The sequence below is a fragment of the Fulmarus glacialis genome, unplaced genomic scaffold (assembly GCF_000690835.1).
Source record: "Fulmarus glacialis isolate BGI_N327 unplaced genomic scaffold, ASM69083v1 scaffold15038, whole genome shotgun sequence".
NCBI lineage: Eukaryota > Metazoa > Chordata > Aves > Procellariiformes > Procellariidae > Fulmarus > Fulmarus glacialis.
In genome coordinates, this window is record NW_009227714.1 from 25,681 (window position 1) to 45,903 (window position 20,223).

The 20,223-nt window shown below is 39.0% G+C and overlaps 1 protein-coding gene across 1 annotated transcript in view; it reads left to right on the top strand.

Moving 5' to 3' along the window:
• The window catches only part of LOC104080753 (guanylyl cyclase-activating protein 1-like), a 27,610-nt gene extending 9,889 nt beyond the window's left edge, over positions 1 to 17,721 (top strand). The window contains exons 2-4 of the mRNA XM_009583255.1: positions 11,552 to 11,701; positions 14,469 to 14,556; positions 17,591 to 17,721. Of these exons, the coding sequence (XP_009581550.1) occupies positions 11,552 to 11,701; positions 14,469 to 14,556; positions 17,591 to 17,721 (369 nt within the window). The remainder of the gene's footprint in view (positions 1 to 11,551; positions 11,702 to 14,468; positions 14,557 to 17,590) is intronic.
• The last annotated feature ends 2,502 nt before the right edge of the window (positions 17,722 to 20,223 follow it).

Consider the following 20,223-nt stretch of genomic DNA (forward strand, 5'->3'; position numbering starts at 1 on the left):
TGGATTTCTTTAGGTTGGAGATAATAGAGTAGTTCAGCTCCCTGCTCATGGAAATGACTGTGGTCAGTGGACGTACAACAGGGAGGGGTACATCTTCACAGCACAATTCAATGTCATTTAGAGATTGAGGTTACCTCTGGTCTTGGCAGCAGGCAGACCATGTAAGCTCAGAGCGCTGCACTAACTTACCGTGCCAAAGAGGCAATGCTACTGCGGCTATGGCTTCTTGGACTCAGTTATCTTGCGTGTTTATATGTGGCAGAGCATAGTACTGTACAGGTATTCACGCCTCTGGCTGAACAGAGTGCACCTGTTCAATGTATAAAAGCTGTTTCCAGTCAGTGCCTGTTTCTGTTGGAGATTAGTGACATAGGCTATGTCCTAAAAGCTTTCTTCTCAGGAACATAGTAAATAAATGCTAACCATTTCTAGTATCTCTTGTGCAGACCACCAGCCATTTCATAATTAAATGACCTTACACACCAAGTATGCAGATGGCTTTAATTTTTCCATGTTTCTTAAAAACAAGGGTCTGTGTCAAGACTTTTCATCCTTTCCTCAACCTCTATGGGATGCCTTGCTAATAATTAAATAAACAAACAAACAAATACATAAATGGGCTAGTGAAGTTTGAAAGTTGTTCTTCATCACTCTTGGCACCAGTGAAAAATAAAGATGCTGAACATTCAGAACTGTAATTGCAAAGTTAACTTTCCTTGAGATTATCACGAGGAGTGCAGGACACAGCATTTAAGCAAACGTTTTATTCATGACTCATACATTAATACTTGTAAGCATTATTTATACAACAGCATTGGCAGTATAATACATGGTGGGTTTATCTTTTGCCACAGCTTTCCAACGAAAACCTTCAAAAATAATGTTTTTATTAAAATACAAGTGCATCAGAGTTCATTTTTTAAAAGATTCCATTTATTAGGTCATTTTAGGGAAAAATTATCTCAGTCTTCTTCACCCTTAAGCTATTTATAATACAAAAATGAAAAAGCTGCAGTCACATAGAAGTAAGCTGAATTCCTCCTGCTTTTTTATTCCCTCTGCATCTCAGTCCACACATAACTGTCATGCAGTCCTAGTTCATGCAGCCTACTGGTGAATTTTAGAGACGAAACAGTTACGTTTATCTAAAATACTTGAGTAGTTGCCAAGTATACTGATGTGTATTTGGTTTTCTGTGAGAATATGTATCATATTTCAGAGGGAGTGTATCCTTCAAAATGAGGTTACACCAATGTTAAAAGAGAAAGCATATCTAGAAAAATAATGCCTGGTGTATCCATAATATATTGGAAGTGCTAGTTGCTCTTAAACAGAGCAAAGGAAACATTCTATAGTCAGCACTGCTACTATTTAACACTTATTCTGAAAAATCTTCTTTCTTTAAGGCAGAAACCCAGATCATTGTCATCCACTTCCACTGGCTTGCAGATAGGTTTTGCCACCACTAAAAATAAAAATTGAACACTGTAAGAATTGATTGATTGATTGGGTTCTTATGACCTGTGAAGGACAAAATTTGCATAGCCATTTAACATGTGAAGCAATGTACTGAAAATGGGATGCTGCTATTATAGTTCTCTTATTGCTTATTTTGGCATTAATTGAAACTAGCTACAGGAATAAGTGGCTGTTGCTTTGTAAGAAAATCAGATTTTAAAAGGTAAGATATACCGTGAAGAGTAAAGAAGATTAATAGGTATGTGGCACCGAAGGAAAATTATGCAAGCCCAAGGATTTTCTGTTAACATTTTAAAAAGTATTGGATAGTCCTCAAAAGAGAACAGTATTTTCTGCTACACTTCTTATGCAGAGATAAAGTTGGTAGATGCAGAAAAATGGACACTCCACACCAAAGAGTTTAAGAAATCTTTAGATAAGGAGCCACCAACTGATGTCAATCTTTAGTCGTCTTTCTAGTTTGTGCTCTTTCATTTAAAATTTAAAGTAGTTCTATGATAAACTAGAGTTCATCTGACATCATTATGCAGATTAGAACTATAAAAAAGATTTTAAAAGGAATCCATTTTAAAATCTAAAGAAGAAAGTTAAAACAGGCTGTTTGATGTAGAACAGATAATAAGAAATGCAAAAATGTGTTACTTCAATAGAACTTTGCTGTCTGTCGACATGACTACACAGCAATGTAAACTAAATCTCAAGCTACATCTTTTTTTTTTTTTTTTCCCTGAAAAATAAGAGTTTCCCTTCACTCCTCATACTTTGCACAATGCTGAGAAGTGTTGGGAGGCAGACCACCATTCCTTTTTTCCTCATCCTAGCTCCTTCCCCTCTGTCCTGCTGTGTCTTTATAGTTCCAATTTTCAGGTAGACTTTTCATCATCTGATTCTGCGTTCTGACTATAAATAGATGTTATCCTCTCTGGTTATAGGGACATGAATGGGATTAGCCAAGTATATCTTCTCAGATATTGTAGCAGAAGGAAATGTGAATCATTTGGCCATGAAATTCTCTGTGAAAGCAGTGGTTGCACCTCATATTCCAAGAAAAGTGTGCAAATGTTCACAGAAAGATGTAGTATTTTTCAGAGATGTTTTGATGATTAATGTAACTCGTTCTTCATTTGACTTTCAGTTGTTTTCTTCCTCCACTTTTCCCCCCTTCTTAAGAATTGTGAGAGACAGAGGAATATTATTTTCATCGATATGAGGCAATTAGTTGCTAGAGATTCTACTGAAGACATTTTGTTAAAGATTGACATGGCCCTACTACGCAACGGTTACCTAGCACTATGTGATAGCTGCCTTCCACATTTTTATTGAAGGCATGAAGAGCTCTTAAAAGATGAAATAAAATGACTGCTAGTGAGCAATATTTCAAACACTACCTGGAACCTAAATATTAAGTGTTTCCACCTCTTGTGGGATTAATTATAACGGCTCATGGCATCTCTGCCGACTCTCCTTTGCTGGAAAATTTGATCTTCAGTTGGGCTTCCTTTCTGAGGTTTTCTTGCTCTGATGTGTCCTCAGGACCAGGAATAGCTGCTGTGATATGAATTGTCAGGCTGCCTAAGGAACTGCCTAGACTGTTTGCTGCATCCTTACATGTTTGCAGGCATTACCAAAGTTGACACAATAGAATTGGGTGCAATAGTTAACAGTTATCCAAAGCAGGGTGAGAGAGGATGATAATTACAGAAATATTTTCCCAAACTTTCCTGAACTTTCCTCTTTTGTGTCCTAAGTCTTCAAATAGTTGTGCAAACATAAGTTCAGCTGCACACATAATTTTAGGGATGTCTTCAGGCTGAAATGACTCTCTAGACAAGTACACTTTTCTTAGCTTACTCTAACCAGCCAGCTTAACCAAGGCAGTAAGGTTGCAACACCAACACCTGCATTACACACTACACTATGGGGCTAAGAGCCATATAAGCTGGTATTGTGGTTGGCAAGACATAAACGCTTTATGTTATTCCTTTTCCGTGGTTCTTGTGTTGGCCCAGCACACGTGGATAGCATTACCACTTTTCCCAGAGAAGTCTAACTCTTGCTTTTTCTGATTTTGAACCCTTTTTCATTCTCACAAACACCTCTAATTAGTCTCCACAACAAGAAATACTTAGAAAACTTACTTTCTTTTCATGACAGTCATAGCTACCACATTGTAGAGTCAGCAATAAAAGCCTGCGTGTCAAAAAATTAATCAGCTTCTAAACCAAGGGCTAGAAGAAAATAAGAATCAAGGTATTTCTTAGCCAGAAAGAATTCTGCTGTCAGAAGTAACAAAAACCTACAGCTCTTACTTCCTGAAATATTTGGGCTTTTTGGAGTTGACATGTATATGTACAAATCTTTTTCCCATTAGTTTCAGACACAATCCAGCAAAAACAACAAAGCCAAACAATTTGCTTCTCCTTAATCTGGAGTAATGTTGCATAAAATTATCTCAAATGTAAAGTAACTAGCCTGATTACTGTAAATAAGGAGGAGATTAAATTATGCTTTGCTGTGTTCAGGGCAGTGTAGTTGTATCATTTTTGTCAGCATGCTTAAGTGCCTTTGAAAGGTACTGTACCCTTTTAAAAAATTCCATGGAATAGAAACTATATTCTACAAATATTTCACCTGGTTCCATGAAACACTACTCTATTTATTTATAGACTGTCTTAAGGAATGTCTTTGTTCCACTTTTTAACTACCTCCACAATTTTTTTACATCCAATTTTATATATTGATTCCAAAAAGGAATCTATTACTTTGTAAGGACTTCCCACGACTATTGGTGTAATTTCACAATCTTAATTTTGTTTTCTAGTGGTTTGGCACAGGACTTACTGCTGTGATAGTACTAATTTATGCTATAATAATGTGTCATTACCAGATAAAAGCCTACGTTAACATTATCATTAAAATCATCACTTGCTTAACGTCAGTATAGTTGAGTTCTTGACTATGGGATTTGATGGTATGAGTTACGATGTGAAAGTTTTAGACCAGAGGTAATTCCCCAGTAGTGGCACAGCACCATCAAGCATGGAAGGCTGATTCTTTACATGGGATACTAAAGTGAGGCCTGTCTCAGATTTCTATTACAGCATTGCCAAATTCAGTGGCCTTTTTTGCATTTCAAAAAGGGTAACCTGAATGTCCAAGAAATTTTCTCTTTAAAAACAAAATTTCAAAATATTCATGTAGGCAAGTGCTATTAAGTAATACTCCAGCTGAATTTTCCTTGCATCGCAGTCTTGATGCTTAGCTGGATTGGATTAAGCTACGCGATGGGGCAGCGGTACTCACGGTGCGCACCATGGAGTGTCCCCACCTCACTGAAGAGCCTCTTCCTTGCCATCTGTGCACAGCGTGTCCAGGCTCACTGCGTTTGCAATAGAGATTTGCTGCACTTGGACAGTAGCTCCATCACACGATAAAGCACGTCCGGATCAAAGACACGGCTTGTGCGCGGCGCAAGGCCAGATGTACTACATCCCCCAACGCTTTGGCACCTGGCTGTCAGGAGTCCCCTTTCACACTAGGACCCAGCACCTCAGATCCACAGATTAAGACATCCCAGCCCGCAGGTCCTGTATGAAGCTGTAATGCCAATCACATTGCACGGGAGACCTACAGAAAATGAACCACTCCATTGCATCAGAGAAATTAGTGGTAAAAAGCACTGACAATAAAAATTAAGCACTTAGAGGTTCGGTCAAGTGATTCTTTGCCTTAATGTTTTTTCCTTGTTTTGTCCTTTAACGTGGATTAAATTTGTATCACATACATTTTTACTGAATGTCCTGCAGAAACAAATGTAGCAAAACTCAATGTGAGTCAGTACAGAAAGGGAGGAATATGAAAGAATGATGAAGCTCAGTTTTATTTAAAAATAATCTTCATCCTCTACACAGTCTCCCATTGAGTTGTGCTACCTGAGTTCCTACACTCCCTGACTGTTTTTAAAACAAAAGAAAGGGTTTAGAGTTGTTTCTTCTGCAGTTACTCAGTGACCAATATTACACATCAAACTGAAGCATTACACTTTTCTAACAACATGTGTAGGGTTTCTTCGAAAATTTCATTTAAGTGTAAACAAATTATCATATACTCTGCAGCTTTCACTGAGCTTAAAAAGTGCTTGGAGAATATTACTACCATTACCAGCTAACACTGTAATTTACCTGAGTAGGCAACGAAGATTAACTTTGTACAATTAAACATAATTACTTTTAAATATTACTTGTTAAATTATGATGTAGATAAAGGGGAAAGTAATTTTAATGAGAAACAGTTCAGGAATCTGCTTCTTTTATTTGAAGAAATCTTAAGTATTTTTTTTAAAGTGCAACTGTCTTCTTTTCTATTTATTTCCTTATTAATTATGAATAGAGCAGTTACAGGCTATTCCAGGTTTACATTTTGTTCTTTTTCCCCTTTATCATTTAAGTGTTGCTTTGAAACATCCGAAACTATGCAATCATGATTCACACATTTGTTGGTGACAATGATGTTGGTGAACCACACTTTGGAAATAATTGCAGAAAAAATACAGCAGAAATTGGATGATTTGTTTTAACTAACTTGGCTGCAAACTCATGTAATGACAATAAATTGGTAACAGCTTTCTTGTGACAAAACATGATCTATAATCTCCCATTTTTTACAGAAATAAAAAATGCCTACTAGGTAAAGAAGGTAGAGAAAAGTGCTTTTCCTGCTACATTCCTGGGTTTGTCAAACAAGAAAAACTTGCTTGACTTGTCAGCAAGAAATTTGCTGGAAAATGCGTTATGTGGTCATGGCTGCGTTTTTTAGTTTTCTCTCTCTTGACTACTGCTTTGTTTTAAGTGGCAAAAGAAGCTCCTAAAAGCACAGGCAGAGGCTCAAAATCAGGGGTGCAGAAAGCTGAACCCCACCATCCAGGAGATGACGGCAGAGGACTAGGTCCCTGAGCACATGCTTTCCTTCAGTACAGCCCTCCTGGGCACTGCTGTGCCCTGCTGCAGGCTGAGCACAGGACCCGGCCCAATGCCTTGGCGATTTCCCTGTCTCCCGCTTCTCCAGTAATCTTGAAAGAAAATCGTGAGTGATGGCAGGGAGTTGGGGGGTAGTTGTTAATTTTAAAGAAGTAAAATTGTTTGTCATCATAACATTTTGGATTTCACCAGGTTTTACCAGGGTAGCCTACAAGCCTGAGAGCCAGGACACATAGCTGGCTCTGCATTTCCAAATCCTCTAACACAAAGGTCCTGGTATTTTCTAAGTCCCCAAATCTCACAGGTCCTCTTCGTCTGGGCAAAGCAAAACCTTGTGTAACGGTCTGGTCAATACAGCCTCATCTCTTTATGTAACAGCGAGTATGCAACTATCACAAAACCACTCAAGGATCTGCAGCTCCTAATTCCCTGCTCCGCTCCTCGTCCTTATCTAATAGCCTTTGCTTGCCAAGGGTCTCCCCCCACCCCGTGACAAACGCCAACTTTGTTTACTTAGGAAACTAGTGATTCGCGCCACAGCCCTGTAGGGGATCTGGAGCTCTCTCCAAGCCCCAAACTCCAGTATCAGACCTTAGGGATGTGTCAAAGTAGGGATGAGTCACAAGTAGCTCTGTATTTCTTCAGTAAGGCATATGCAACCTTTGAGGAACAGCGGAAAGTCTTCAGAAGCAAAAAGAAAGCAAGGAAATGGGGGAAGATGAAATGGAGTGAAATGAATCCTCCTTTAGGTTTCTGAGGGCGGAGAAAGCAGCGCTATATTTGGAATGGGGTCTACAGAGAAAGAGAGAAGCGCACAGGATTAGCTATAAATTTCACAGTTATTCTGAGCTGTTGTAATCTGCTGTTTGACCTGTGCCTCCTCCCTCTGCCTGATGAGGTTTAAGTAGGATTCTGAAAGACAAGGGGCGGGGAGGGAAGGTGGCTTAATGTCCTAAGCCCTAGGTTTGAAGTACCTTGACCGTCTATATTTGCACACTCGTTAATCCTGATAAAGCCTGTTGAGCTATTCTCCTGGTGTCAGGTTGAGTTCAGAGATTTTTCAGGAACAAATCTGAAAGCAAGATGCTGCTTATTGTGTATAGACTCTGAGTCCTCAGTACTCCAAGTAAGATGATGAGTTCACTCACCGTAGGGTCTTGCGGGGACAGAAGCCTGCCCTCTCCACATGCACAGCCGTGGTGGGCTGTGGGAGATGGCTGGCTCGCTGTCCCAGTAGCACTGCATCAACACGGTTAGGAAATCACGTTCCGGTAAGAGCAAGGCAGCCAAAACGCCGAGTTCACATCATTCTGGCCCAACCTTGAATTACCGCGCTGTTTAAGATCAGCTGTTTATTCACAGCTGACAAGTCAATTATTTTTAATCTGTATTCAAATGGTCTGAAGCTGTGAGAGTTTTTTAAGGACCTGTGAAGATTAGCAACGCTATTCTGGGAACCGAAGGATAATGCCCTCCTACGGCTGCGGGGCCGGGGTATTAATTGCTGTTGTGTAACGCCGCGGTCCCTCGCTGCCCGCTTTGCCCTCGCAGGACACACATTCCCTGTCCTCACCGAGCAAAAGTGAGCAGCCTCCAGCAACTGCACATGGGCTGACATTCTGAAGCAAAAACATCTCATAAAAAGATAAAACTAAATTGCTTTCTCCTCAGGAGATCAGTAACTAATGAACAACTGAAATGGGGCCTGGGTCCCGGGCAGGGGCAGTCGGGGTGGTGGTGCCCTCAGGGCCGTGAGGATCAGTTTTATATCATCAGCAAATTCTCCTTCCAGTTTTGGAGCTTTCTTTTGTCTCGGAATCAAACCGTTCCAAGCGGCTTAAAAAATCACTCATCAGTGAAAGCAGAACAACTTACAAAAACACAGCATCAAAGGGCACAAACACATGCACAACCACAACGCGTCCTTAAGCTTCTAGTTCATCCGGTCAAGCCGATAAGAGACTAAAAAAAAAGTATCTATTTTTATTAAGTCTACTACGCTAAGCAGAAAGTCCACAGGACTTTGGGACCTGTAAAAGAAGTTTTGAAGCCATTTTTTTGGTGTCTCTCCAGTCCACTCCTCAGAACCGCATTAGGAGATTTCTGCCCCCCTATTTTACACCTTATCCGGAGGGGGTACCCTGTGAGCTCACCCCAGCCGGCTCTGTGCGCATGGGCCAGGAAGGGAGCAGGACTTCACCACCCCTCCAGATGCCCATGATATCCCAGTGTAACTGTGCTGCAGCCGAGGAAGGCACGGCCAACGCCATACAGACATGGAAAATAAGCCCTCAGACACAAGAAATGCATCCGTCACCCAAATCTGTCCCGTATCCTAAGCTGCCAAATAAGCAGGTTTCACCAGCATTAACTCTATTTTAAAAAAATATTAGAAATTTGCCCTTTGGAATAACAGAGTAAAGCACCAGAAGTAAATTATTTGTACCTTCCACCACTGGTAATCAGCTCTGCTTATGACGTTGTTGGGGGGTTTTTTCATTTTATTTTATTATTATTTATTTTAACATTTTTATGGTAGCCCTTTGGTTTTGAATTACTGACTTCCTAACGAGCAACAGATACTTTACTGTGTGCGCTGCACAGAGTGAAGTTTTACAGAGCCCAGAGACATGTGAAGACCTACCTAGATACTTGTATTGGAATCCAAGAGCAGCGGATGGGTAAATCACCACAGCAATATTCTTTTAATAACATCATTAACACCATAACACATTTATTGTATTATTTGTTGTACTCACAGAACCACAAGATGATCTTCATAGGTTACTGTTACGATTTTTTCATTATTTAATGTACTATTCCGAGGCTCTTGGATGCCACTGTAAAAAGTGCAGTATTTCTCCTCATCTGAGGAAGCTCTGGATATGTGTAACAAGATCGCCATAGCCTTCTGCATCACATAAATATTTTCTTTTCTACTTACAATGTACGTTTTTTGGTGTAGAAAGGAAAAACAGCACATTTCTCATCAATCCTTTTATGTAATGCTTCTGGTTCCACATCATGTAGATAAACGTCTGCCTTCTCAGTATTTCTATTCCTGATGCACAGGCTGCTGAGGTTAACATGTGGCTGGTGGTCTTTGCATGTCTACAGAATGTGGCTGGGGCTTTACTGGCAACTAATTTCTCTCAAGTGTTTTTCAGAGGTGGGGTTTTTTGACCTTGGCCTTCAGTCCCTTCCTGCTTGGGGCAGGCCAAATGATGCACCAGATCAGAACTGCATACTCAAACACGTTAAGCTGATTATTATGTTTTCCAAACTTCTGGTATTTTGTCAGAGCAACAACAGTGACACCAAGACATCGGAAGAAAGCAAACAAAGTACTATTTTCCAAAATCCAAAGTGAAATGTAAGGGAGAAAGAAGAAAATTAATCTCGTCATGGACATCCAGCAAGCCTAAAATTAATCTGTAGTTTCAATAAGTAGTGTTGAAGCAATGTGAAATGCATCTAACCACATTCTTAATAGATCTATCAAATCAGATGATGGAAACATAATCAGCAAAATAAAACTTGCCCACCAGTAAAATACTTGATGAGATGCTTCTGGAAATAATACTCGCAAAATTGAAATTCAAACTGGTGTGCCAAAAAGAAGTATAAAGTTTGTGGTACATGATCTGTCATTTTTTGGTAAAGCATCTGCTTTTAATACTGGGCCTAATCTTGTTTGAAAACTACATGCAGTTACTGCCAAACTTCATTTAATCCCAAACAGTGGTTGAATGGTGTCTTTGCCTTTGCTGAGTTTGCTGTGACTGCAACTGCAGTAAATCCAGCAACTACAGCAGAACCTGCACAAAGAGTGTGTGAAGCAATGGTCAGTCTGCACGAGTTATGCATGCACCATTTCTGCATGTACACTGAATCCAGTATGTTTGAAACATTGGATTTACCTCCTAGGTGCCACTCTGCCGAACAGCCTTGCACAGAAATCAAAACAAGCACTACAAGTATGGCAATGAGTCGCACCGCACCTTCACGGGACTTCTTCTCCTTTAGTCTAGTACAGTCTCGAGGGCAGATTAATGCCTGCTGGTTACAAAACCTCAACTGGCAAGATGTGTGTTGATGTATGACAATAAAAATAAGTAACATGCTAAACTTACTAGATACTCATCCAACCTTCTCTTCTCAATCACGGGCCATCTGAAACTGATGACAGTCTTTCCACAGTTTTCCAAGCGATTGGATTCTGACCAACGTAAAGATCATAAGATTAAATTTACCAGCTGTTAACTCTTTTTATATGCACATGAAAAACAGTTGGAGCAAGTACTCTCCAAATTCAGCAACTGTTTCTTCCATCCTCACCATGCTTTTACAGAAACAGAGGAACTGTCACAGTGGCTTAGATCACCTGACCATGGAGGCCTGTCCTTGACAGGTTTCCATCACTAGCTTCAGAGGAGGAAGCAGAAAATATGGAATTAAATTGATCTGAAATGCATATCCCCCAATCCTCATTATTTAGAAACTAGTTTATGACTTGAAGGCTTTATATCCCATGCAAAATGTATTAGTCAAAGAGACCTGATGTTTATATGGAAAAAAGCACAGTACCTGGAGTTCAGGCCAGGTTATTGGTTACCATGTGCAACACTTACTACATGATCTCTCAGATGAATAACACCTGGAGCAGCTCTGTTGCACTGGAAATCATCCGTAGTTCTCCAGTACCCATATGAATACAAGAAACTCTGCTGTAGACATCTCATTAGTACCAAACCAGATATCCCAGACTCCCCTTTTTCACATGCGGAAGTCTACCACAAAACTGTTTCTCTTCTCCTCAAAAAATGTCAATAACAATTGCTCAGAAGAGATTTGCCCGCCACCCCTACCGCCCCCAGCTTTCAGGGGAGAACAAAACTGGCTGTGCTAACGCCCCTTCCTATAGTGCTTCCAGTTCAGCGCATCCTTCTGAACACCACAGGAGATTTCTGTGTTAAGGTGCTTTATAAATCAGTGTGTATTATAGCGAATTTGATGACCTGTTTCTGTGAAATTGCCAGAATGAACAGAAAACCAATGTTGTTAAATAGGTTTCTCTCTCTCTCTCTCTCTCTCAGGATGGATTTATAGACTTCTTGGAGTTCATAGCTGCAATAAATTTGGTTATGCGAGGGAAAATTGACCAAAAATTGAAATGGTATTTTAAGCTATACGATGCCGATGGAAACGGATGTATCGACAAAAAAGAACTATTAAGCATATTTGCGGTAAGCAAGTTATGACCAATAGCAAGAGCATTTGACATAGTGCGTTGCCCCTGAAACAGTGGTTTCATCCTGTGTTGTAAATGGATTGTCTGTACTTTACCTAATGTTTTACAGTTGTAAAACCAGAATTGTTCTGGCTAGTGACACTCCTGCCATTAGGTTTTTGCTTATTGAAGTAAACATATCTAAGTAGTATTTTACTTTAAATCATAGTTTCACAGATATAATGCTTTACTGAAAGTGAAGAACTGTAGAACCAGTAGAGACATTATTGTGATAAACTATACTATAAGGTAGAAATGAAGCAGCATAATGAATAAAACAGCTGGTTAACAAGTGTTTGTGCCAGTCTATTGTGGAAAACTGGCTTCTCAAACTAAACTTGCTGCAAGAAACAACATAGGTGTCATCAAAATATCCCAATATTTTAATTTTTTGAAAGACTTTTAGATATGTTTACTACAAATGCCATTACCCCTATTTTAAAATTAAATTGGGGAAATTTAATTTTATCTTTAAATCATGTAGTGACATTTGGATACAAATATTGTAGAAAATTTTGCAGAAAACGGGTCCATTTGAAACCCATAAAACCAAAGCAGTGTAATTCTTCCTTTAAAATGATTTCTGTATTTTTCAATTTGCTCTAGTGAAAACTTGCACTTCAGTAGTTGCTTTCATCCAAAAGGTTCCTTGCAAATATGAATGGCTTAATACTGCTCCCTAAATGTACAGGACTCGTTACAGATCAAGATTTTGCTGCAGGGAGCATAAAATCTAAATAGGGATTTAATGTCATAATAAACAAGGACCATACTTTGCCTGGATTCTGTATTACTGCTGGTGCCTGGCTAGTCACTGTTAGAGACTTTCAGGAGCTGCTGCCCAAGTTAAAAGGAACTGGAGCCAGATGGAGCCACGGGGCCAAACAAATAAAGTTGATGCATCACCTTCTGAAGAGCAGCTTTCTAAAAGTAGAAGGAGAGGCTGCATCTCCCAGATTTCTCCTCATTTAAGACTAATGACATCTTTCTTTTCCAGATATTCTCCATCATTTTTCACCCAGAGGCAACGAGGTGACTGTGTTTTGTCTTGGGCTTTATCTGAAAAGAGAATTAAAATCCTGTTAATGTAAAGAAGATTTCTTTTTCAACTTACCTGGTTTTAAAACCAGTTTAAGCCTCTGTGTTTTCTTCTCTTTTGGAGTACGAGAACTTTAACTTAAACCTGCCTAAGTCATTTGACCTAGGCTAGATTAAAATTGGTGGGCTCTAAACAAAAATAAAAATACAGGCTCACAGCCATTAAGGGTCCTGCTTATACTAAGCATCAGTAAAAAAGGGCTTGTCCAAAAAGATATGTCATATCTGAGACATTAATTTAAATCACAGAAGTCCTATTAAAACTTCATCTGTCCCTAAAGCTCTGCAAACTTTGGAGCAGCAGATCATTATCAACCATCAAAATTCCTTCCAGACAACCATGTACCCTTCTCAGTGCCTTTTAACAGCCCAGTTATTTTATTTTATTATTTAAGGCGACTCTGTGACAGTCAGTGATTCAAGTACTTCAGGAACCACTGCTTTACTCTTAGCACTACAAAAAATTTAACTGAGGCACAGGTACAACCTTCTTCTGAAGACTGCATCAGGGTCAGACATATAAAACACCAAAAGTATCTAAATATGAATTAGTAATACAAAAAAAGTTTATGTACCTGTTTTTGTAAAATTCTTGCTGCCTTTTTGAACTCATTTGTGCAAAATAAGATGAAGACAGTGATGATCAAGAATTCCACATCAGTACTGAATAGGTTTAACTTACGTTTTATTTAAATACAATGAGTTCTAAAATAATATCAGGAATACTGAAGGAAACAACTGGCATATACAGTGAATTATCTTACACAACACAATTCATCTCAAGATAATTCAGGTGTAGAAAAAAAAATTCTATCGTATGCCCATTACAGAACATATATGCATGTGTGTTTATACATACATATATATGTATTTTCCCGGTCACTTACTAATTGTGATATTGAGTTTGAGTCCAACTCTGTAAACATAATGAATGTTACTTGTTGCTTCAGGACCACTGGCTATTAACATATAGGCTCCTATTTTATTAACCCAAATGATCACCATAATGCAAAAATTACTGTCTCAGTAGATGGGATACAATTCTGCAAAAATATTCATATATACCTTTACTCCAAATATTGGGTCCCTTTGCCACAGAAAACGTAGAGGGGAGACTTCTGGTTTTCTCAATTTCTTTGGAGGACAAGTAAATTCTGCCAACTTCCACGACTGCTGGTCTGACTTTATTTGTGATTACTAAGTTAAACATGTCTTAATAGAAAAATCACTTAGGCTTTCTCCTCATGTGCTTTTAGCTGTGAAAAATAATACTATATTTAAATCACACAGACCATAGGGCGCTCTCTGAAGACACAGAACTCTCTAGGGCAAGATAAAAATGCTGGCGTGGAATCTAAAGTGTATTGCAGAGCAGAGGTGCCACGTGCTTTCAGAAGACCTTCAGAGATATGTAAACTAGTCTATAATCTTCAGGCTGTGTTATGTTAATTAGATTTCCAATCCTCATTACTGAAGATTTACTTGAAATAGCTATTTATTTAGCGATTTTTGAAAGGGTTGGTGAACTAAAGAGCTGCATCGTAATTACTGCAGTTGCCAGTGTCTTGTTTTCACAACTTGATGGAAAAAAAGTCTGAAAGAACCTTCTGCATTTCTGCCTTCAGGCTATCCAGGCTATTAATGGCCACACCAACATGTCTGCTGAAGAGTTCACAAACGTGATATTTCAGAAGATAGATGTGAACAATGACGGTAAGCATCTAGGTTTTCTTGGCATTGACAAGGTTTTCCCCCATAAGGAAGTATGGGATCAAGAGGGGAGTTGAACACACTACGGAAGAACTGACTGTTTTAGACAAACTGAAAGCCTGAATCTGTTGTTCTTTACCTATATTACTTCAGCGTTACAGTGAAGTGTAAATCAACTGACTCTATTAAGCTGACATAGGAATTCCATGCAGTAGGGGCTAAAACACGGAGGTCTTGCGCTGTTCATCCAAAATGCCAGGACTCTGGTTGCACAGCAAAATGAAAGTGTGATTGAGGGTTTTTTAGTATATTTGTGTTGGCTTAATCTATCTAAAATGGATAAGAAAACCAATTAGGATGCATGTTGCACAGGCTCTAGCATGTTCTAAAGATCGGACAGCATATTGGATGTCCCTTGAAGGCTGATCGTTAACACATGCTACGACACATGCTACTGTTTTTTTCCCAAGATAGCTAGATTAAGCCAATTGGACTTGCATTTGGAAACTAAAACTTTGATTCACTGCTTCAGAGTTCTTTCGAATAGAAAACCTGCCACATGTGAATGTCTTCCCTCATACTTCTAATCATGAAGATCCTCCTTCCACTGGCAATTATGTTTTACATCAATTACTGCAATCACTGACAAATTAGGAATACTAGGAAAGCATTGCAGAGCAAAATCAGATCCCAGACAGGAATTTTGGGCATTTTTTTGTTCATTTTTCTGGTCTTATTTGGTGCCTTAAGGTTACTTCTTAAAAAGTTTGTGATATATAATCAGAGTATAACAGTGATCTTGTGATGCATGTGAATAACTCGTGGAGGATTTTTTCCCCACCTGCTTGGCCCATCTTTTGGGTGAAGGCAAATTACCAAAAGACTCCAAATAACGTATAATCATATTCTAGAATCTAACCCAAATTCTATGATTATTCATACTTTGGCCCCTGCTTTGACCATATGTTTACTGCAAGTAATAATTGTATCTGAGCTAGACCATCAGCTGAAAAAAATAACTTTTGTGTCTTACGTTTTAGCAATGAAATGCCAGAACATTAATTATTCAGAATTATCTTCATAATACTCCCATTTCAAACTGCTTTCCATAGTTAAGTTATTTTTTAAATAGCTGCAAAGCAGCAGGACTAGCTCCACCTGAGGAATGGGACAAATTTTACCAAGTTTAGCTTAAACTATGCTACCTCCTTGTAGCTTCTCATTAAATAAAAGGGCAAATAGACAAATAAGTTGCAATGTCCTTCCTCACACTAAAATACAAGAAATAATCCCATGGTTGTAGGGAGCAATTCTTAAAAAACATCTCCTGATGGCTTTGCAATTTATTTTCATTAGCTCAAAGAAATCTGAGACCCGTCACGGTCGCAGTGAGTCTGGGCATGCCCGTGTAACTACATCCCACTGGTAACTGCAGTGGTTTTTGTATGCTTGCACGCTGGTACTGGTACTTTGAAATACATAGCCTGGGATCAAGAGGAGGGAATTCAAGACCAGTTGACCTGCATAAGCAGGAAAATGATGCAGCGTGTCCATCTAACGAGTCCGGGAACCCCATCCAACTAAAGTCCTCAGCCAAAGGCAATACAGAGGGAAGGAGATGGGAAGTAAGAGGAGTGCCTGGGAGAGGAGGAGAGATCGGAAGATGAGTGGCAAAGCAGGAGAATGCAGACAAGCGTACAGAGACAGCTTGTTCTGTCTCTGCTCCCGGGATGATCATATACGGGCACGGGGGTTGAAAGAGGAGGAGTGAACATCCTCAGGGCACTGCACGCCAGCCCCTGGAGAGGGTCTCACTCCTCTCACTGAAGCCTAAGAGCTAGGACTTCTGTCAAATGACGTCTTTCCACTTTAACAGTGTGTATATGAGTCTGCTCACCAGTGCAGTGAGGACCCATGACTAAAGAGGAAGCAGCCTTTAGTGCCCATGGGTAGAAAGTGGTTTTCGCATTTTTCAAATCCTGATGATTTTCCTTTATCGCATCAGATGAAGCTTCCAAGGTTGCCATGAACAAAAACCAAATCACAAAAAAACTCTGGGGAGTACTTAAATCAGAAAATAGCCAAAAGTCATCTAGCTAAGCATTCACTAGAATTGCACGCAACTTGAATTGCTGCTCCCCTACACCCTGGGGCCCCAAGTCATCCAGCTGTCTTCCTCTTTGCCTGGCCTCTTGTCATTTCTTATTTCAGTGAGAAAGCATTCATTGTTGTGATTTTAACAAGAAACTTTAAACCGTTCTCAGAGGAAAGAACCAAGCTCTATTCCCCCTTTCAGAGAAAAACAGTATCACTGGAATAACTTCTAACCAGAGAATTGTATACATTCCTGTGTACCATGCGACCAGACACACGCCTTTGCCTTTGCTGACAGGGAAGAGAGCAGGAAAAGAGGAAGAATGCTAAACAATATTCCTGCTCCTCAATAAAAGAGATTTTATAGTTGTCTTGCGACTTCTGAGGTATTACCTGATTTTGACATGAGCCCAAAAAATCACGCTCTCAATGACCATTTCAGATGCTTGGAAGAATTTATCTAATCAAACCACTTAACTGATTTTTTTACTACATCTTATCATGGCTCTAAATAATCCTAGTAGTCAACACAGGGAGTATGCCTGGCAATTCTCAGCAAATCATGCCCTAATCTCTGTTAAAACCTGCTCTGAGATAAATTCCAGTTAGTTCAGTGAGAATTGGTCCATACATCTAAATTCAGCCTTGATACAGGCTTCATTAGCACCCTTTCTCAGACATTTCTGTCACCACAGATACTGAGCACTCATAGTTGTCTTAGACTTCTGTGAAAGGTGTGTTTCATCTCTTTCAACAGAAAAAAGACAAGTCTGAGTTCTAGGATATGACGCAAAGTGGGGAAACATTAGAAAATATTCTGCCTGCATTTGCCTGTCAGCAGAGAATGGGGAACCTTCCTGAGGGATTGAATGAATGGCCTTGTGTCGGGCTGAGAGTGATTGCTGTGTTCCTTGGTTCCTAAGGAGTACCTGATTCCTTTTAGGGGAACTGACTTTAGAAGAATTTATCACTGGTGTGGAAAGAGACAAGGACCTACTGGAATTGATTACGAAAAGTTTTGACCTTTCCAACGTACTTAAAGTCATACAGAGCGGCAGGAGACACAGCATCTGAAGGACCCAGAGACACATGTGGCATCTGTGTCATCATTTCAAGGAAGATATTTGATACATTGAGAGAGCTTGATGTCGTCAAAGCCTGCCCAAGCAGCCTGTTCCAGGAGTAACAATTTTCACTCTTGACTCCATATCTCTCCTTTTCTTCTTTTTATTCTTTCCCTCACTAATGACTGTGGCAGTCACAGAACACAAACCTTTGCCCACGTATAACAGAAAAGCTATCTGATGCAGTACAATTAACTTATTTAGTCTCTGTGAACACTGTTCAGAGTAATCAATAAAACAATGAATATATCGCAACATGCAACCTTTCTAGAAGACATGGAGTTAAAAAATTTCTTCTTTTAAGTATGGGCTCTTTAACGTACTATCTAAAGTGTGGACATAAACTTATAGGTAGGACTGGGTTGTATCCCGACCAATTAAGAATGAAGGCTGGTTTGCATTAACTTAACATTTGCTCTAACAGGTACTCAAAATTGGAGTAGGTTGTCTGGGCAACACCTCAGTCAGCTTAATATTCCCAAGCTGTGCATCCTCCTTAATAAGCTGTCTACTGCTCTTGATTTTATTACATGTGTAAATTAAAATAATGTGATGTTTTGATGGTTTTGGCAGGGTTCAGCTATTGTTCTTTCAAATTAACCTTTTGTAGAAGCACTGGAATGAAATTTTGTTATCTTTGTAGAGTAAAATTAGAAGTTCAAAGAATAGCTAAAACCAAAACATTTTGTAAGCACTCTCTTTTCCCAGAGATTTGTGTCCTTTGACTTGTATGTCCTCCTTTTCAAAACAATTCGTTTTCACCAGACTCTTTGCCATGGCTGCACGAGACAAAAGGTAAGAGGTATCGTGACTAGTTCCTGCATTGCTGGCTTCTGCCAAACAGACTGTTTAACAGCTGAATTCTTCCTGCCCTTCCCTGACAGGCAGTACTAATTTAGGTATCTTTGCCCTGCCCAGATACCTGGGCAAAAGCTTTTAGCAATTTACTCTCTTTGAGACTTCTACTTTCTTTCAAACTGGGTTGCAATTGTCTCTGAACGTGGTAGCTGTTAGGAGTGCAGGGAAGGCATTCACAGATGGCATGATCACATATGCCTCATTTTCTTAGGAAACTAGGCTAAAACCAACTCAACCTTACTTTATAAATAACAAGATTAATTCTATGGGCTGAAATGGAACTGCACAAACTGTCTGCAAAGGGAAAATTATAGTGTTTTCTGGTTCTGTTAGGATTGATTCTCTCTCAAGTCTGCAACAAGTTTTATCAAATTACTACATTATATCGTAAGTTCTCCTCGGCTGACAGTGCCCTGCAGGCATCACACTAACATTAGTTATTGTTAGAAGCATCAGCTTTATGCAAAATAATTTGTGCATGGATCGGTGCAGGTTGAACGAAACAATTATTAAGACTTCAATATGAAAATGTTTTTCTTCCAAATTCACTTCAAATCCGTGTCCATTTGCACAAGAAATGTGCTCCATCATCTGCAATTATTATCCCAGGTTCTGGTTTGATCAATGGAATATACTAAGAGTATGCAACATGCATCACTTGACATTATAAACAGTTCTGACATTATAGTTCTGACATTTGAATCTTTTATATCCTTTCCAAAAAAAAAAAAAAAAGAGAGAATGATGTATGAGATTGCTGGTAGTTCAGATTTTAAGTTCTTGTATTTATTCATCATTGACACATTAATATGTCATTGTCAGTACCAGTTTTCTCACACCCAGACTTCAAAAAATCCCTTTTCTTATCTAATGCTTTTGCATTTAGATCCTATGAGGTATCCTTCTGAATTGGCTTTAACATATTTAAAATAAAATGGTCCAATCTAAGTAATTTGGGTGTATGGAAAAAGTTGCGTTTTGGATTTTTGCTTTTAAACTAATGAAATTACAGACTTCGAAAAATGAGTACTATCTATGTACACAGACTCTTTTTTTTATAAAGGGATTTTAAAGAGAGTATTTGCATTTAAACTTGTCTAATTTTTCTGTGTAACTGTAATTATATGAAGTGAATTACCAATTCAGGAGGACTGTTGTGTTGTATTAAAAAAATTATGTACGTAAGGAAATTCTTAGCCATTTTTTGTTAAACTAAATTTTAAAGGAGTAGCTGACATGCTCATTTTCCACACTTTAATCTAAAATCGTTTAGCAGAAACCTGTGTAATTAAGAGGCAAGTATCTTTGCTGTTTAATGTAAACATTCTGGCACATCATTTCAAAAAATATTTACCTACAGTAACTCCACATGTTTGGGACTAGTCATAAGATTCTATCTAGTTTTTTTTTAAGTTGATTAACATAAATTTCCTTTAACTACTTAAGCACCATTTGATACACAGCTGCTTGAGATAAATGCATTATGGACACAATTTTCTATTGGTCTCATTCTTCTAAACTTGTCAGCTGCTCATCAAGTGTATCAGTGAAATCAGGTGGCACGTGGAAAAACTCTCAAGTGTGACTCCCCAAA